General features: G+C 49.4%; 1 protein-coding gene across 1 annotated transcript in view; it reads left to right on the top strand.

Moving 5' to 3' along the window:
• Positions 1–16443, top strand: part of LOC8031597 (scoloptoxin SSD14) — a 64021-nt gene extending 47578 nt beyond the window's left edge. The window contains exons 7-11 of the mRNA XM_040211058.1: positions 139–407; positions 8108–8265; positions 11313–11550; positions 13948–14061; positions 15565–16443. Of these exons, the coding sequence (XP_040066992.1) occupies positions 139–407; positions 8108–8265; positions 11313–11550; positions 13948–14061; positions 15565–15699 (914 nt within the window). The 3' untranslated portion in view covers positions 15700–16443. The remainder of the gene's footprint in view (positions 1–138; positions 408–8107; positions 8266–11312; positions 11551–13947; positions 14062–15564) is intronic.
• Positions 16444–18827: the final 2384 nt, after the last annotated feature.

Here is an 18827-nt window from a genome sequence, read left to right as displayed (position 1 = left end):
TGTTGTCTACTTAATATATCAAGGCGTCTATATCAAGCTGACAAGGCGTACGCCGTGTCGACTGCCCTTATCGAATGCAATGAGCGTTTAATAAACAATTGGCATCGCTGCTTCCACAACCCGCACTCGTCTTTACAGGCAGTATCTTGAATACCGACGACATGGGTTCCTACGAGGCCATCGCAGAGGGCGCCATCAAGGTGCCGGCCGGTGTGACCTCCTCGCTGCTGACGTCGCCCAGGCCGAGCGGCGGCCCTGCGCTGGCCATGGCAGCCTCGTTGTTCAAGGGCCTGGTGCCGCTGATGCGCACTCCGGACCTGGGTCTCCAGTACCACCTCCTGGTCGAAGTGTTCAAGCAGTCCCTCTCGCATCGGATGGACACCAGTCTGGCCTACTCGGACTCCCAGGTGAGCAAGCGTGGCAACGACAAAGTATAATTCGTTGGGGACACTTGTCACGAGCGATACAATACGCCATTTCGATAATAGCGTTCCACGCGCACCCATCTTCGTTGTCTACTGTGCTGTGGAACGCTTTCTGAGCATGCGCAGTAGCTCCCTACTGCAGAACATCAGACGCAGTGCATCTGTCTGCAGCCCAGCGGCTCGGCATTTGTCGCTTTGGTGCTGAGCGTTGAGAAGATTTATCATCTTATCTCCATAGTATTGGCAGTTTGGTATCGAGATTCGACAGATGCTCACGTGCTGCTGCGAAGAGCGAAATCTGCGCTCCATTCCGCCTTATCGTGGCGAATACATGGCTCGCACGTTTCGTCGTCGCACCATGTTGGTGGTCATTCCTGCTAGTTCTTGCCGAGAAAAACGAATTAGGTAGTGTGAAATGTATGGTACAGAAGTTAGACGCGCTCAGCAGCAAGGTCACAACAAGGAAGACGACGACGACACCGCTCAGGGTAACCCCGTTTTGGTTCTTCTATAATTATACTTCAATAGCCTGTAAATTGTGCTCCTCAGATCAGATTATCACGATCCCCTACGATCCCCTACCACCAGAGAAGCATACGATCCATATGCACAAAGGGCCTCCATCGAGGAGGCGAGAACATCTGCAGAAATGTCCGCCGCGGAACCGAAGACACAGATTGCCCTTGAACCAGACAAAGAGCAAGCAAGTCCATGCACGTTTTTGAAAGATGTTGATGAAATTCCGCTAATGGAAACCAGCTCTGAAGCAATCAACAGCTCCTCATTGACGATTCTGTCCATTCACAATGATGACGGCATAGAATCTGAGGACGGCGAATACGAGGTCGTACAAGGAAAGAAACGACGAAAGACGAGCAAGAGCGAAGCATCATCTTCCAAGGATGGCGCCAACCTGCAAGTAGGATGCACACTACTGTTTACCCCTACTGAGAATCACAAAGTAGACTCACTCAGCAGGTTAAAGCTCACAGACTACCTGAACAACGATGCACTAACCATGGTCACTGTTGTTCGGATTAACAAAGCCCGAAACATCGTTGCAGTTGTTGTGAAACGACCAGCATTCAAAGCCGAGCTCCTCAAGCTAAACAAGCTCTGCACAGTGCCCGTCAAAGCTTTTGTACCAAACGACCGCTCAAACTGTTTTGGAGTCCTACGCGACATTGATCTAGGTTGCACAGAGCACGACGTAAAGGCCCAACTTCAGTTTTCTATCGGCATAGTACAAGTTAAGCGACTTGGCAAAACATAGCCTGTCGTACGGGTAGCATTTGCAGGAAAACAGGCACCTCAGCAGGTCAAGGTGGGCCTTGTAAGAACCGAGGTCATTCCCTACAGAGCACGCCCCCTGCAATGCTATAAGTGCCACAAGTTCGGCCACATTGCAGCTGCGTGCTCATCAGAATCACAAGTATGCGTTCGATGTGGAGAATGCCATAATGGCATGTGTGAATCTAAACTCTGTTGTGTGAACTGCCAAGGAGAACATGCCTCAACGCAGCAGAATGTCCGATCAAGGCAAGAGAGACAGAGGTGACAAGATATAAGCTAGAACACAATACGACATTTCGCGAGGCAAAAGAGGCGATACACGCTAGGAGACAAACAAGCAGGCAATCGTCCCCGAAAGGAAAACATCAACAGAACACCAGCATCAAGGCTATGCCACCAGCAACTGCTGAAGAGTTCCCTCCGCTTGAAAACCGGAACACAACCACTACTCTTGATGATGCCACAACAGTCACACAAGAAGCTCCCCAAATATCATCATTTTGGGAGAAGCAAAGCATCAAAGCCATTACTTCACGCACACCTTCAGATCCAAGTGCGTCGGTATCAACTGAAGCAAGCAGTAGAATAGAGCCCACCTTTCTGTTTAAAGCGATAATCACGCTAGTGTTTACCACTCTCCGCAAAATATTGGCTTCAATATCATCATCATCTACGCTTCATCAGGTGATCAGAGCAATCCCTTCATTAGAGTCTCTTATCTCTATGGTATTCTAAACCATGATAGGGGACACTAATACAGTACCTACAGTTCGACCAACTTCATGCCTGTTTTTCCCTCCAATGCAATTGTAACGGATTGAACACACGACTTCCAGGGTTCTACGACGACATCATGGCTCAGGCAGTCAATGCTATGGCTAAGCAGGGACTCAGATTGTCAGACATCTTACACATAGTGGGTTACGCCTTCTACTACAACAGGCTTCTACATCCCCAACATGCGCGTTACAGCCGAAAAGTCATGCACGGCCCGGTAGCTTGCAGTCAACGTCCACACACACGCAGTGGCAGCCACCAATAAGAAAATTACGAGAAGCAACCAAGGCCAAACGCCAGTGTCCATCCTTTAGTGGAACTGCAATGGAATTTGGCAACGTTTACCGGAACTAAGAAAACACTTGCAAGATAACACCTACGACGCGCTCGCTATTCAGGAACCAAGAATACAACCGAACCTTCTCCGATTATCCGATTACATTTATTACCACGGCACCCCATCAAACGGAAGCGATGAACCAAAAACGGCCCTGTTTGTCCATACTTCGCATGCACCGATTGAACTCGATCTCAGTGACTTCAACACGGATAATTCTGAATTCGTAGCAGTAGAGATGGAGATCGCCAAAACCAAGTTAACCTTGGTCTGCTGCTACATACATCCCTCAGGGCATTGGGATCCTACTGTTCTCGTCGCGATACATGCCCGCACAAAGCATGCGATCGTATTCGCGGGGGACTTCAATGCGCATTCGGAAACGTGGGGAGACTCTAAAACGGATCAGAGAGGGAAAAACCTGCAACAGACCATCGACAATATGGGACTCAGAAACACTACGGCCGGAACACCGACATTCATTCGCGCCGGGGTACACGGGAGTGTGATAGACCTCACCTTGACATCGCCCAGCTTACAACTTCCCACCAAACCTGAACTGGACAGTTGGGGGAGTGACCACGTTCCAATCATCATAGGAAAACTTCCGAAGTCCAAGCTCAAAACATGCCACGTTGTTCACTGGGACAAATACCGGGCACTGCTCGATGAGCGACTCATGTCAGGGATCGATCTCACTGAGCACATCACCTCGCACGCACTTGAAGCGGCAACACAGATTGTACAAGTGCCCAGCTTGAGACCTAACCCGGACCTCAAGTGGCTCGAACTAAGAGCTCAGGGAAGAAGGGCCCAGAGAAGATCCTGGCGCACGGGCCGCCCCGAGGACGTCCTGAAGCACCGACGGTTGGACGCAAAGTTTAGGAGACACGGGAAGAAGCTAGCCCGACGCCAGTGGAGGCTCCTCTGCGGTTCACTTCACAAGCGCGCCGGCGGGAGCAAAGCCTGGGAAATGGCAAACGCACTCGCGAGGCGACCATCTCCAAGAACACCAGTGCTCAGCATTGGGCTTGCGCGAAACCTCACACCTCTCAACATCGCGGAGCTATTGGCGGACGCTTTTACCACTGCTCCTACCACACCAATAACAGACCAGGCTCCGCAAAATTGGAGTAGTTTCTGCCAGCCTACGGCACCTCCCATGCAAAGCCCAGACGCTGACTTCAAGCTACATGAGCTGCAAATTGCGCTGCGTTCATCTCCACGGCACCGATCGTCACTAGGATTAGATGGCATAACCAATCAAGCATTGAAAAACATCGATGAAATGTACCACCCTGCTCTGCTAGAATACATCAACACTATCTGGCGCACAGCACAGCTGCCCGATTCCTGGAAGAAAGCCGCCACAGTACCACTTCTCAAGCAAAACAAGCCTGCCAGGGAGATAACACCCTACAGTCCCATCTCTCTCACATCTTGCTTTGGCAAGCTGATGGAGAGAATGGTCCTGCGTCGCCTCGTTTACCATCTAGAGGCGACGCGAGCGCTTCCCGACTGCTTTGCGGGATTCCGACACCATCGATGTACCGCTGACGCCCTCGGGGACCTGATCAGCGCGCTCGAACAGGCGAAGGCACAAAAATGGTCCGCGGTGATGGTCTTCCTTGATGTAAGTACGGCTTTTGACGCCGTTCAGCACACAACTATCATCTCAGCACTAAGAACACTTGGCGTAAGAGGAAGGCTATTCCAGTATGTATGTGCCTTCCTGAGTGGGAGAACAATGCGTGTCCGTGTTGGGAGCCTCCTCAGCGAACCAAGAAAGATCGTCAGGGGAGTCCCACAGGGCAGTGTTATAAGTCCTTTGCTCTTCTCTCTAGCCATATCCTCCCTACCCACAGCAGCCAAAGTAGGCGAAAAACCCAACTACCCAATCAACATGGCGGTATACGCGGATGATGTTGCGCTATGGGCGACGTCCTCAAGTCACCGAAGACAGACAATGGTGCAGGAAGTGCAGCGCGCAATCACGAACACCATCTACAGACTTGCACAACTTGGGCTTAACACATCTGGCGAAAAATCGGTCGCTATCTGTTATGCCCCAAGAAGAATCAACAAGTTCAGGCCAAAGCTATTCATTGGCACGAAGCAGATCAATATCGAAACAACAGCAACGTATCTCGGGCTGAAATTTGACCAAAGGCTCACCTGGGGGCCAGCAGTGGAAGGTGTCATCCTAGCAATGAAAAAACACACAAACATCCTCCGATCACTAGGAGGCAACACCTGGGGCACGTCACAGGCAGTGATGCTCCAGATGTATAGAGGACTAATTCTAGCACGGCCTCTCTACGCATTGTCCTTTGTTACACTCCGCCAAACCCAACTCGAAAACATTGAAAGAGTGCAACGGGTGGCACTCCGTGTATGCTTGGGTGTCCCCCGCTGCGCGTCATCCCAACGTACACTAGTAGAGGCCAACATCAACACCGTCGCCAATGCACTACAACAACAAGCCTTGACACATCTGGTACGAATGAAAAATTGCCTCTCGACCACCGCATTGGCGAGAAGAATCGCGGCACGGGAAGATTCGGAAATTGGCAGACAAGCAGCTACACTTGTGGACATTGCGGGCCCACCACCTATCATCCCCAAGCTCCCAACAGGACACGAAGAACCTGACCCGCTCCTCGTCGATCTCCACATCGAGGACCTGCGAAGCAAGAAAACTGCAGCGACTACCACTGCACGGCAGCCCGCCGAACACCACCTCGAGCGGCATTACGACGGCTGGACGCGCATCTTCACCGATGGCTCTGTACACCCTACCGACAAGACGGCCACCGCGGCCGCGTACTTTCAAACAGAAGCGACCTGGCTCACGGAGAAACTCTTGTTTCACGCCTCATCGACGACCGCTGAGCTAACCGCGATTGGCCTGGCTGCGCGCGGCATTATCGCAAAGAACACCGGAACAAGAAGGTGGGTTATCCTCAGCGACTCCCAGGCTGCACTTGCGCTGCTCGGGAGCCTTCACCGTGCTCCTACACTTGCGCTGGTCGTGGCGAATAATGCCATAAGACTCAAACAACTAGGACACACACTGGCATTCCAGTGGCTACCTAGTCACTGCGGCATCTCTGGAAACGAAATTACCGACCAGCTTGCATCACAAGCACACAAGGACCTCACATGCCCGACATCCGCGGTTACTCGCTTTACAGACGCCAAGCTCCTTATGCGGAGGAAGATAACCAGCCTGCACCCAGACCCAGGCATCGCGTCGGGGGAACGCTCAACCAGGATCCCATGTGGCTTAGACAGGGCGACGGTTGCCGTGCTGCACCGTCTCAGGACGGGAAGCGCATTCACCCCGGTTTGGCTGCACCGCCTCAGGAGGCACATCGACCCCAACTGTGAAGAATGCAGTCTACCGGCGGACGCAGCACACCTCCTGGCGCACTGCACGAGGCTGGATGACCAAAGAAGAGAGCTCCGTGCAAGGTACACCGCCCTCGGATTACCTTGCAACACTGAGGAAGAAATGCTACGGCCGAGAGGACCCAGAGCAAACAACTACAGGGCTCTGAGGCACTTTATTACTTTCTTAGGGGTCACTGGCTTACTAAACCTCCTGTAGTGCTACTAAACCTCCTGTAGTGAGACGAAAGGCCGAACAGAAACGAAAGCGCAGCACCATATAAACACGTCAAGCACGAAAGACAGGATACTCAGCACACGACTTAGTCATTGTCGCACCCTCCTGCCGGACTTCCGAACCTCCAGAAAACTGCGTTGCCGCAGGACACCTAGAGGGCACACGCCACGGCATCGGCACAGCTGACCTCTTCCTCTGGGATGAAGATAAATCACGATCCTACCACCTTTCCAGCGGCTTCACGTTGAAGTGTTGGCGGTTCTATTGATTGTTTTATTACGTATGGACATTGCACTTCTGAAAAATTTTTTACCTCTCACATTCTCTACTACACTATCTCTTTCTTACCCCTTTCCCTTCCCTTTGCAGGACGGTGACAAGAATGCGCACACTAGCGTCCTACCAACTGTCCTGCATCCTTTCCAAGAGTAATTAAAATACATTGCCAAACAAACACAACAATGGCCGCTTACATGACGTCTGTTCGCCATGAGAGTTACAAGAGCGAAGTACGGAGGAAGCAAACCCAGACCTACGAGCTCTCGTTTCCACGGTTCCTCCAGCTGTGGCAAAACTGCAGTGAAGATCTCCCGTTCACTTTCTGTACGTTAGACACGTATACACCGACCACCTCGTATCTTACATGTCTTCATTAGATGATAAGCAAAGCGTGAGTGGTAACAAGAGACCTTGACAACTGCCCCCATCTGCCAAGTCATTGTCAATCTCGAGGCGAATAACCATAGAATTTGATTGCCAAGCTTTGTTATTGTTTTCAGTCATATACAGCGTGCCCCTTCCCCCCCCCCCCCCCCGCCAAAAAAAAAAAAAAAACTTTTTTTTTGCAAAAATAAAAAACATATTACCGCCGACCGCTCATTTTCCTCCGAAATGTTGTTACAGTTCAACGAGGCCCTCTACCTCGTTGTTACTGTTATCTCAATCAAAACTTATAAGTGATTTTCTGAAAGTTTCGATGGGAAAATGGGGCCCATTTTTAGTAATTTTGGGTAACTGGCGCCCATTCAGCTCCATGTATTCGAAAGCTCGCTCCGCCGCCCGTATTTATATATTGAAAATTTCAGAATAACTTAAACTTTGAAAAAGGTGACGGTTAGTTCTAAAACTTTGGCATATTGTTCGGACCGCTAGCGCTACATTTGGGCGGAAAATGAGCGTTCGGCAATGCGTATAGTTTATTTTTGCGGTACAAACAATCTTTAATTATTTGGTAACGTAATGGGCGGGCTGTCTTTTGGGCGCGCACGCATTGACCATCTCGTATCCGGATGTCTTCTTAGAGGATAATGAAATCGTGAGTGGTATCAAGAGACCTTGCCAGCAAAGCCATATTCACGCCATTTTCAATCCCAAATTACACCAAAATGTGTTTTCAAAAATTTTTTTTTATTGTTTTCAATTACAAGCATCATATCAGCCTTGGACCAGTCAAAGGACAGCAGGGGGATGTATTTGTCGACGGACACCAATGAGCGAGCACAACGTCCTTTGAACATCACGTTCCCAATCTTGTTTTTATTTTATTTTTGCCAGCAAATCACGTATGAGTGGCATCAAGGAGGGGCGGCTTCTTCACCCATGTAAATCGCGCATTAAGCACTACTTCTGGGTCTGTTTTTCCTGAAGCTTCAAAACATCACGAGGACCATGTCGGGAGAAGAAGTTCGACCGTCGGTGCCCGGGACCGACGACGCTGCCTTCAGGGATGCCGGGATTCCTGACAGCGTGGCCGTCCTCGACCCTTCAGGGGACGCCGTGGTGGTGTTCAGCGACATGCACGGCTTGTGAGTTGTCACCTTCCCTTCTTCTCAGTTTGGCATTGGCGACGTGCGCGATTGAAAGCGCCGCTTTGGTCGGCCTTCCGCGATTGGCGAAATGCTGACGTGACGTCAGCAAAGGTTTGCTCATCGACAGAAAGAAAAGTAACGTAAGAACTTCAGTTTTGACGGCGTTGGCGATGTTGGTTTCAGACGCAATGATTTCAAGTTTCCACCTTGCTAATTACAAACACCATCGAACTTGTTGTTCGCAAGTATAATGACGTCACGAGAGGGAACCATAGGAGGGCGCCACCAGAACACCTCGCCTAGGGTGCCTACATGTCTGTCTGTCTCAGGGTGAAGACATCCATTGTTGCCCTGAATGTGCCAGCGCGTGACGGGCTCGCGCACTCGGTGCGTGACTTGGGCGGTAAAATGGCGTCTATACCTTAGCCAAAGCTACGAGCTCGAGCTGAGTGACACCAGATTGCGCGTATTTCAAATTACATAAAGAAACGATTGGGCGGAAAAATGGCTGAGATGTCACCACTCAAGCAAAAGCGCGCGTGTGTATGAAGGCACTCTAACCTCGCCGCTAAAGGGGTATTCACACGAGGGAGAAATCCCGGGGATTTCTCCCCGGCACACGCGCATCACGAGATGAAAACGCGAGGCTTTTGCACATCGCAAAGCCTGACGCTTTCGTCGTGAGATGCGCGTGCCGGGGAGAAATCCCGGGGATTTCTCCCTCGTGTGAATACCCCTTAATAGACGATTGCAAAGAACGCGTCTGGCAGCCGCCGTGTTCCTGTTCGTGTGAGGAAGCACGTGCAATTGCAAGCGTGCCAAAGCTACCTCACGCACACGCTTCGCGTGCTTACAGGCATGGAGCACCAGTCGGGCCGCCATGCTTGACATCGCAAGCTTGCCAAAGCTACCTCACGCACATGCTTCGCGTGCTTGCACGCATTTGAGCACCCGCCGGGCCGCCACGCTTGCAAGCCCCTTCATGTTTCAAAAGTAGAGCAAGGTTCGTCGATGCACGAGGCACGTGCAACGTGCAGCCCTTGGGAAGATCATGGCGGCACAGCGCAGCACTGTAGCAGCACTGAGCTAGATTGCAGACGCCATACATTTCCCAGAAGTGGCGCGCGACACGTGCCTCGAGCATTTCTACAACAATTAATGGCGCCACTTTTCCCAGGACAGAGGGGCTTTATAGACCCCTTCAAAATTACGCCCTCTTACGGTCAATCTGAAAATAACTGCAAGGTTGCGCTCGCAAAATAACACCAACAAGCTGGTAAATCTATAACATATGTAATACTCACTTCCAGGAGACGTTATATAATTGATAGACTTGCCATTTTTATGGTGTCTTTTGTTGTGGTGTCCTTTCTGTGTTAGGTAAACTTTAAAAAAAAAACAAAAAAAAACACTGGTTTGGTGGCACAAGTCGCCGCCCGATTCAAAGGGTTCCACCGCATCCATACATCCATCCATCCATCCACAGTCACTGAGAGGATGAAAACGGCAGAGTGCCTCTTTTGAACGACCGGCCTCCAGCACTTGCTCGCAGCCTTGTTTGTACGTACAGGCAAGGTCGAAGTAGGGAGATCGCTCTGAAGGCGGGACAATCGAAGAACTTCCCTGCTGTTCTCATTCCATCAGTAACCATTGGCGACGTGAGCGACCAGAAGGCCGCTGTGGTCGGTCTTCTACGATTGGCCCAACGCTCCCTACGAGGTCTTGAGTAGAATGGATCCTACTTCTAAAAACCGAAAAAAGACGAACATTAAACTGTCAACTCTGACGTTGTTGATATAAGGACGCGAGGGCTAAACGCTTGCACCGCGCTTTTGACGCGTATAATCATAATTTTCGCTGGCAATCGATGATCCTGCATGGTTGTGGCGTCACAGATAGGGACCACTGAGATATCTCGTCGCCAAAGGAGGGTGCACTCTCTGGCAGGATGAGAACAACAGGCAGGTTTGTCAATTAACTCCTAATGCCATCTTCTAAAAAAAATGGGTTGTGTGTATGTTTATACAGCCTAGAATTTGGTCTGCCTCAACGGGCGACGAGTCTCCCAGCTGAAGATGAGACATTTAGCCAGTGCAGTACAACCGCTAGCCTGGGGTCTTTAACGTGCATCACGCAAAAGTGATACACGACCGCACGCCGGTACGATGCTCATCCAGATCCAAACGGCCACCGGTGGGGATTTGCCACTTCCTAATCATGCACGCCCACAGCGTGCTTGAGGAAGAGTGGTAGATCTACTCCTCGCGCGCCGGACGAGGGTTTTGTTTGACAAAGGGTTTGACAATAAAGTTTCTCTCTCTCTTTCCCTCGCCTCCGGCACGAGCTTCCCCTTCGATAATGCTTCAGCGTCTCGCTAGCTTAGCGTGCACGCGCAGCCGAAGCACGACGGAAGGCAAACAGCACGTGTCAAAGGCCGGGCACTTGAAAGAGATGCCCTGACATTCTTATCATGCCAGTGACTATAGAGTGGCACCTTTAAAACATTCCCCAATTTTGATCGCGTTTACACGGAGCTATGAAACGATGGTAAGGAGTCAGATGGGAACGTCGTTCGCCCATGAAAGTCGGTTCGAACCTGCTGCGTCATTTCCTAGCAATAGGCAGATGTAAGGTACTTAGAAGGCGATCAATGTTGTTCGCATGACCCGAGCTCGTATCTCCAAGGCGCGGATTTTGAGAGATCTTTTCTCGAGGACTGCAAGGCGAAAATCAATTGTATACCACCGAAGACAAGCGAGAAATGGAATCGTCAATATTTCTTTTTGTTTGATTGTCACCCTATATTTTATATTTACAGTTTTAATAAAGTGAAATTGACTTGTACGAGCAGTTGCATTCGTGGGTTCGGCGTGGATTTGCTCGCCTACAGCAGAAAAGCGTGCTTAACTTGATCTCGGAAACACTGGAATGGCCAAGGAAACTGATAGTTCATATCGATAGCATAGGATGCCGCATACGTAAGTATCTTCTTCAAAAAGATAGCAACGTTTGCTTTCTCGTTTTTGCTTTCTTTAAACCTGCAGGTTTGGCTCGCAAGTCTACTCCAACACAACTGACGTGATATTCAACGCCGCCCTGAGGGAGTTCGCGGTGACGACAGCGGCGGGTTCATTGGGGACTTCCAACGAAGTTCAGTACCTCCCGGGAACAAGGGCTCCGACCACAATGGCTCCTGCCATCGTCGTGGAGGACAGCGGAGACGTTCGGCAGTTCCTCACTGTTTGCGGCTCCGGAAACCAGACTCTAACCGCAGCGATGCAGGTACTCCTTCAGAAAGAAAAATAATTGTCCGTTTCCTGGGTACATTCCAGAGGAACTTTAAATGCGTAGCATTTATAGGTCCTCTGTGACGTAAGGCTGTCATGTGATGTCAGGTGACAAGGAAAACACATGATCACGCTGACGTTGCATCACGTGACCACGTGACTCACGGTGTCGCGCGACATCACAATGCCACATATAAGAAACGAAGACCCGGGAGTTCCATCTGTTAGGACTCGTCACCGTTCTAACACCACAGTCAGCCACTAAATGTTGCAAGCACCATGACGTCATCAACGTATCGAGGCTAAATTTCATGCACGAACACAAAGTCCTCAACACTAACCATATGAATGCAATGCATTAAAAAAAATAACAGTTCCATCACCTTTTAGTAGTTGCACATTAGAACTGAAAGTCCCCTTCAGTCCCGTCCTCAGTGCCCGTTAGACAAACTTTCCTCGTGTACACTTTCCAAATATACTCCTATTTGTAGTCCCTTATATCTTGCGAGTTCGGCACAGCATTATTGAAATCTTCGAGCGGTCGTACGTAGCCGCAGTGCACACGGATACGTGTGCACTGCGTGTGACATATGAACAGTGTACTGTTCATACGTCGTACGAAAGACACGGTATTCGCGACACACATGACATGATTTTCTGCGGTCACGCTTCGATCATGTTGGAAGCATGTTTGCTTGATACATGATTCGAACATGTCTGCGCACACTTTTATTTTTGAGTGACCAATGCGACCGTCGTACCAAGAAGAAGCATGCCCCAGGCAGTAGCGAGTGTTAGGGAACCGTTTTTGCACGTCCGATACGGTGCGATGGGCCCTATGGTACGAACTGCGCCCATGCGAGTCTTATGCTGTAGCGCATGCGCAGTTCGTACCGGAGGGCCCATCGTACCGTACCGGACGTGCAAAAACGGTTCCCTAACACTCCCTAGCGTCCGCGGACCATCTTTTGTATGTCGGTATTGCAGTGTGACCGCAGCTTTAGATGGCTTCCCTCCGCGATAGCGCGCCTGAAAACAAAGCCTCGTACAGACTTACGCTTGCCCGTGCACCATGATAGCGTTGAACAACTCGCCTGTTAAGGTGGTACCGCGTCGCTGAGAAGTCGGTATAAAACGTAAAGCGCCCAAGCCTGGGCTACGAAACAATGCATTACGAACCTATCAGTGTTCTTTGTCAATGGCGCGCCAAACTTGCGGCTTTCTCCTGGTGGTGGGCGTCGCGTCTTTCAACATAACTTGGCAAAGGTAAAAGCTACGGCCCCCAAAAAGCGCTTGACAGCTCTCCAGGGGAGTGCACACAAACGATACTACGTTGTTAGATGACTCGATCCGACACTTCGAGATGTCCGCCGGGGCAGCAGCTCTTTCGCCCTTTGCCAAGTTATGCCGGAACCAATGCGCAGTGATGCTACTGCAAAATTGTGATTTGGAGCAATTTTCGGAGCGCCTGAAAACAAGTTTTGGAGCACGTTGGAGCACCTAAAAATAGCTTTTGGAGCACATAAACGTGAAACTTTTAGCCCTTTCGAAAACCTAAATATCACTTTGCAAAGTACTTTCGAATATGACGTTTTGAAATCTTATGAACACCTGAATTTAATTAAGAGAATTTTAAAACCTAAAAATCTCCTACTAACTTTTTTTTTCTGTAGACAGTGAAGTCATTTTGTAATCTTGGTCTCCAGAGGCTTAACTACGAAAACCTTACCTTTCATAAAAATCCAATGTGAGGGATTGCTAAACAGATATTTCTCATAAAAGTTGACACAACTGTTGATGCAACTTTTTGTGCATTGCTAATTTTGAACACAAAGAACCCATCAAAGGCCCATCCCTTAAGCCTGCCAGCCTTGTTCTCGGAAAGTCTTGTGTTTGCCCCAAAAAGAAGCACCTGCCCCGGTTGACAGCAGAGCCGCTAGGTGTTCTGCACTTTACCGCGGCTCAGGTTGCGGTAAAGTGCAGAACAGTGGCCAAGTCGCTGCCTAATTCGGTCAGCCACGCTATTTGGCGCCATTTGGCTCGGCGGACATTAAATGAGAGAATAATCGGCATACTAAAGTGTACTAGAATACGTGGTAGTGTTTGGTTTGTTTAGCTTAGGTTAGGTGCTCGGTTCATGCGTTTGACGTGAACCGAGTTTTCGGTTGCACGTCAAAAAATCCCCAGGTGGTCTAAATTAGTCCTCAGTCCTCCGCTGGGGCGTGCCAGATGCCCGTCGTTGGTTTGGCACGTAAAACCCACAAATTTGACTTTGACAATAGAGACTTTCGCATTCATCTTTCATCGATTTTTTTTTTTTTTTTTTTTTTTTTTTTGCAGAGTGTGGTGCATTTCAGTGTTGGAATTTAACACTGCGTTCATCTCTGACTAGATTCTCTGGAGGACTCTGCACACAAACCTGACCGTGAAAGAAGCCATCGATGCTCCGCGATTGCATCATCCACTCGTCCCCGACGTTCTCTACGCCGAAAAGGAGTTTCCCGGGGCAAGTGAACATCATTGCAGTCTACACCATTCTCGTGTTCACGAAATTGCAGCCCAGCGTGCAACCTTCCCTGGGGATGTCGCGAATGTTTAAAGGCCGACATACAGAATCGTCTTCTGCCGGACGGAAAACCGGTTCCCCGTTTTCTTCTAGCCATTTGCTCTCGCTCTCTTTTCTCCTCCTCTCCCCACAGAAGAAGGTATCTGACAGGGTGTAAGATAGAGAGGTGGAGAAACGGCGCAGAGTAGCCTACCGCAGCGCCGTGACCGGATTGTGTACTCGTCTGCTTGCGGGTACCCCCGATTTGCGACAGATGGCGCTGCGGGGAGAGAAAAAAATTTGGAATCGGATTTACATGGAACTCTATGGGGAGAGTGCGCAAAATAAACCAAAGGCACGACAGTCCTCCATTGAAAATCCACGAGAAACCATCTCCGTCAGTTTAGCCGGTCGCCACCTGTCGCCCACCTGGAGTGACAGTTCGCCGTGCTCCACATAGATGGCGCCACAGAAAAAGAGAAAACTGGGGGGTACAGAATCCGCTCGCTCATTTGGCTCTCGTTTCCCCACCTGTCTATCTCACACCCTGGTCTCTGAGCTGCCTCAGGCAAGGAGGATGAAGGTCTCCCTCTTTCTCGAACGGCGAAAAAGAATTGAGGAAGAGTTCCCTTTTTTCTGGTTGCTCATCGGCCTTTAACACAAAATAGAGTCTCAAAAATAGGATACCCCAAACCTTGCGGCGTCGCACTGCGTCTGCCCAGAAGTTCTGCGCACGCGCAGTGTGACACCCGTAACTATTTGGGGAAACCAAGCGTCCCACCAATTCTAAAACACTCTGATGCGTTATATATGGCCGGGTTTCACGAGAAGAGCAACATGCTGCGCCTGTTGACGTCACGACGTTATACATAACTTTGTGACGTCGCGCGACAACTGACGTCAAATTTGGGCGTCATGTGACGTCACGGTGTCACGTGACTTCTCATTCGCAATACATTCTGTGCATCGCCGAGTTTATCGAACTTGACCGAGACATGTTACGACGAAGTTGGATTTTGTGAACAGCGTTGCCCCGCTGTCTACGCCAAAATTTCAAATCTCTGAAGAAAACTAAAATAATTAAAACAGTAGCAAGAAGAGAAAGTATGTACAGACAAGCTGGTTAAGAAACATATCGCCCTGAGACGAGAAGAAATAAAATAATGGACCGTTATTTAACTCCCCTTGTCTCATTGTTTGCTTAAATGTTATACAATAGTTCGTTTAAAATATAAATTGTCGTTACCAGTGTACACAGATGAAGAAAGCATGCAGAATTTTAGCGCTTTAGGTAGTTTGTTCATTTGAAACAATATATCCAATAGTTCTTTATTCAGCCTCTATTCAGCAACCCAAACGCCCCAATTAAATTTAACGTTTTCGTTTGACGCTGTCATGGATTAATTTTTTTTTATATTATTTCAATTGATGACATATGGTACTTGTTTTTTCTTGTATCCGCAGGTGATTCTGCAGAAGCTTCACGTCATGGGCTACAAGCTGGCAACGCTCAAATTAAACACGACGGTGACCGGAGCGCTGCGCGACGTGCTGAGTGGCAAATTTTGGGTCAACATGGACCACAGAATCGTTTTCTAAAACTACGTAGCTGATACTTAAATTCGCTGCTCAACAGACATGCTTTGGAAGCAGGCGTGTGAAAGTGATGAACTGTGCACAACGTCACAACGTGTGACGTTGTCGGAGGGAACGAAAGAAACTAGCGATAATGACAAAAAAAATAGTAAAAAGAAAATTAACGGGCCGACGACGCGGCCATAGGGTAAAACCACCTGTAGTGGGGAAGCAGCTCCCACCTCTTTCTCCTTTAGTAGAGCGAACGCTAAAGAGGAGGCGACCTCCTCTTCGGCGTTCCCTTTGCTCAAGGGGAAAGAGGCGGGAGGAGCTTCCCCTGAAATCTTAACCTGTCATCGGCCATAGAATAATCAAAGCCCTCGCGCTACCATTTTGACGTCATCAGAGTGGGATCGAGCGCAGACAGAAATTGCACACGAATGCTGCGTCAGCTTTTCGGCTGGGTCTCGGTTCCAATCACTGCGTCCAAATAGGCAGCCGGTTTCGGCCCCAGGTGATGAGTAGCTGCTGCATGCGAGTGTGATGACGTCACGTGGAGCTAGAGGAGGCTGTCCGCAGGCTTTGATTACCCAAGGTGGTGTTGCGTAAGAACGCTGTAACGACGTTCGTGACGGGCAACGGACGGATACGAACAAAGAAGTCCTTCGCTTGAGTGAAGCAGAGGAAACGGAAGTCGGCGTTTCGACCCGATGGGTCGTCCTTTTTTTATACAATGTTAATCGAATTAAAGTTTATGCGTATTTATAATTGTGTGTGTGCAGCCTGTCTGTTTTCGGTCACAGTATGAGGGAGACGCTGAAACGGAGGAAGAGGAGATATTGAGACCGAGCGTGGACATCGGAACACCGAGCTTTGGTTGGAATGGTTAGTGAATGCATGCAAAGCTAGCTGCCTTTGTCTTACTCATTCTTAGAATGCGTCCAAGCGCGTTGGAAGAGTGAGTAAAGACAAATGCAACGAGCTTTGCGTCTGCCCCACTAATCATTCCAACCGGGGGCTCTAATCTGGACGTTTGGCGAAAACGTCGGCGAGGAATCCTGCATCCGTAAATGGCCGGCGCCGCGCTTGAGCGTGGCGCCGTGCAATCACGGCGGTCGAATTCTTCGCCGACTTTCTCGCCAAGTGTCCAGATTAGAGCCACAGTGTTCGGTGTTATGGCGTCGCCGCGCGCTCTCGTCTCCTCCTCTCCCTCTGTTTTACCGGTATAGGACACGACACCGCAGTACTCAGACAGTGATGTTCTAAAGTGGGGCACATCTGATTAAGCCATTCGGCGAATCCTGCTTCGCACCTTCATTTCCAGTCGCGGAATTCACACGCGAGGCTGGGGAACGCCGCCCTGTCCGAAAACTGGTGCCATAGTGGACGGTGAGGGGAACAGTTTGCAAACCATATCAAACTTTAGTCTGTATTATCTAAGAACTGCAAAATGTTACTCCCGCAACGAAAATGTGTGAATGGCACTCATTCTTTTATACTCATTAAGCACTCTACGAAAATGGAGGCAGCTGTCAACTTGTAACAGGCAAGGCTGCAACAAAGCCAGCGTGCAGGAACAATTGACAAGTTTCAAAACGGTTGGCGCTGCCGTCGACCCAGGTTGCCACCACAGAAACTGTTACAGTAACAAGTAGGAACTGAAGGACGAGAACTTTTGAAAAGCTCATAGGCCATTTTAGTCGTTTCCAACAATAAATGTAACGTAGTGTAAGGCATCAAGGTACTCATAAACTTGGCACAAGACCTCTTAGTATTCATCACCTTCTGGCTGAGACACTCGCAGTTTAGTCCATAGCGTTGAGGAGTGTCAGGAAATGTTAGCAGGAGAGGGCAGTTAAGCACATTCAGGTTATTCATTTATTGGTTCTTTCAGGAAATAAGACTGCGAAGTCTTCACAAGTATTTGAGCACATGGCTTCAAAATGTCGTCTAGGTGTTTTCAAGGAGTTTCCAAAGAAGCACCATCGAGGGTTCTCTGTTGAGTTTCACGTCAATTTATGTTGTAAGAAGATCTAGGAAACTGTTTTTTGAAGTCATTATTGCATACATTCACTTGAGGTCATATTTAGAATCATGAAATAACTTTTTTTGTGCGTGGAGTGAGCCCAAGTACACACTCTTTTCGCGTGTTTCTATTTGAGATTATCCTTGATAAGGCCAGCGCTGACGAAGGAATTAAGCAGCTACATTCCTTGGGTCTGCTTTCGGGCCAATGATTGGACCTACGACGAGTACATGTGTAACGTGGCACAGTCTGATGCCGGCGTCTTACTGCACAGATTCAGAAACTGTGGCTTACTTGTCTCAATGTGCTTCGAATTATAGACAAGATGAAAACACTGTAAAAAAAAAGCGCTCTACAGCAAATGTAGTACTTAAAGTAACCTACTGTTGTGACTTGCAATCGAATATCGAACTTTTGTAGGGGTACGGCTGCTCGATTCTGGATCCCGCCCTGCTGGGAACGGACTGCCGAGTAGCTTCTTGCAGGAAGAAAAGCCAGCGAACAAGCAGGAGCGACGCGAAGCACGAGCCAATCAAAAACATTGCTCGTGTCCAAAGCCCCTTGATGGATAAAGTGTAATGGATCAAATTTACCCCAGGCGTGGAATTTGCTTTGCTTTGCTCGTGTCCACCAGGGTAGAAAGAGCTCCGGAAACTCAGCTGGATCATTGTTCATACGCATCTCCAGGGTGGCTATGTTGCAAGTTTTGGACTCCCAGGGGACTAGGGAGAGGGAAGTGACGTCAACAACGCTCTTTGGATGTTGATTGGTGGAGTCGCTGATGACGCGTTGCGTGGTGCTGCTAAGATACGTTCATTCACACCTACGTCATTTCCTTCTCCCTAGTCTCCTGGGAGTCCAAAACGTGCAACATAGCCCCCCTGGTGAAGCGGCAGGCAGTAGCGAAGGAGCGGTGATCAGGCGGCCGTCGTAGGCGTTAAAGATCGGTTGTCCTGCAGTGGTTAGGGTCACCCGTCAGTACCCTAACCAGGATCACTGACCTTGAATACCATGCCCATGCCCTGGATGGCAGTGTGGACTTGTGAAGTCACCGGAAGTTCCATAGTTCAGCAAGAGTGTTGGGTTAGTGAAATTTCGAAGTTTGCCGAAACCCATAAAAAGGTCA

This window comes from Ixodes scapularis, unplaced genomic scaffold, assembly GCF_016920785.2.
Source record: "Ixodes scapularis isolate PalLabHiFi unplaced genomic scaffold, ASM1692078v2 PGA_scaffold1__304_contigs__length_218370807, whole genome shotgun sequence".
NCBI lineage: Eukaryota > Metazoa > Arthropoda > Arachnida > Ixodida > Ixodidae > Ixodes > Ixodes scapularis.
This window is presented reverse-complemented; position numbering and strand designations above follow the sequence as displayed.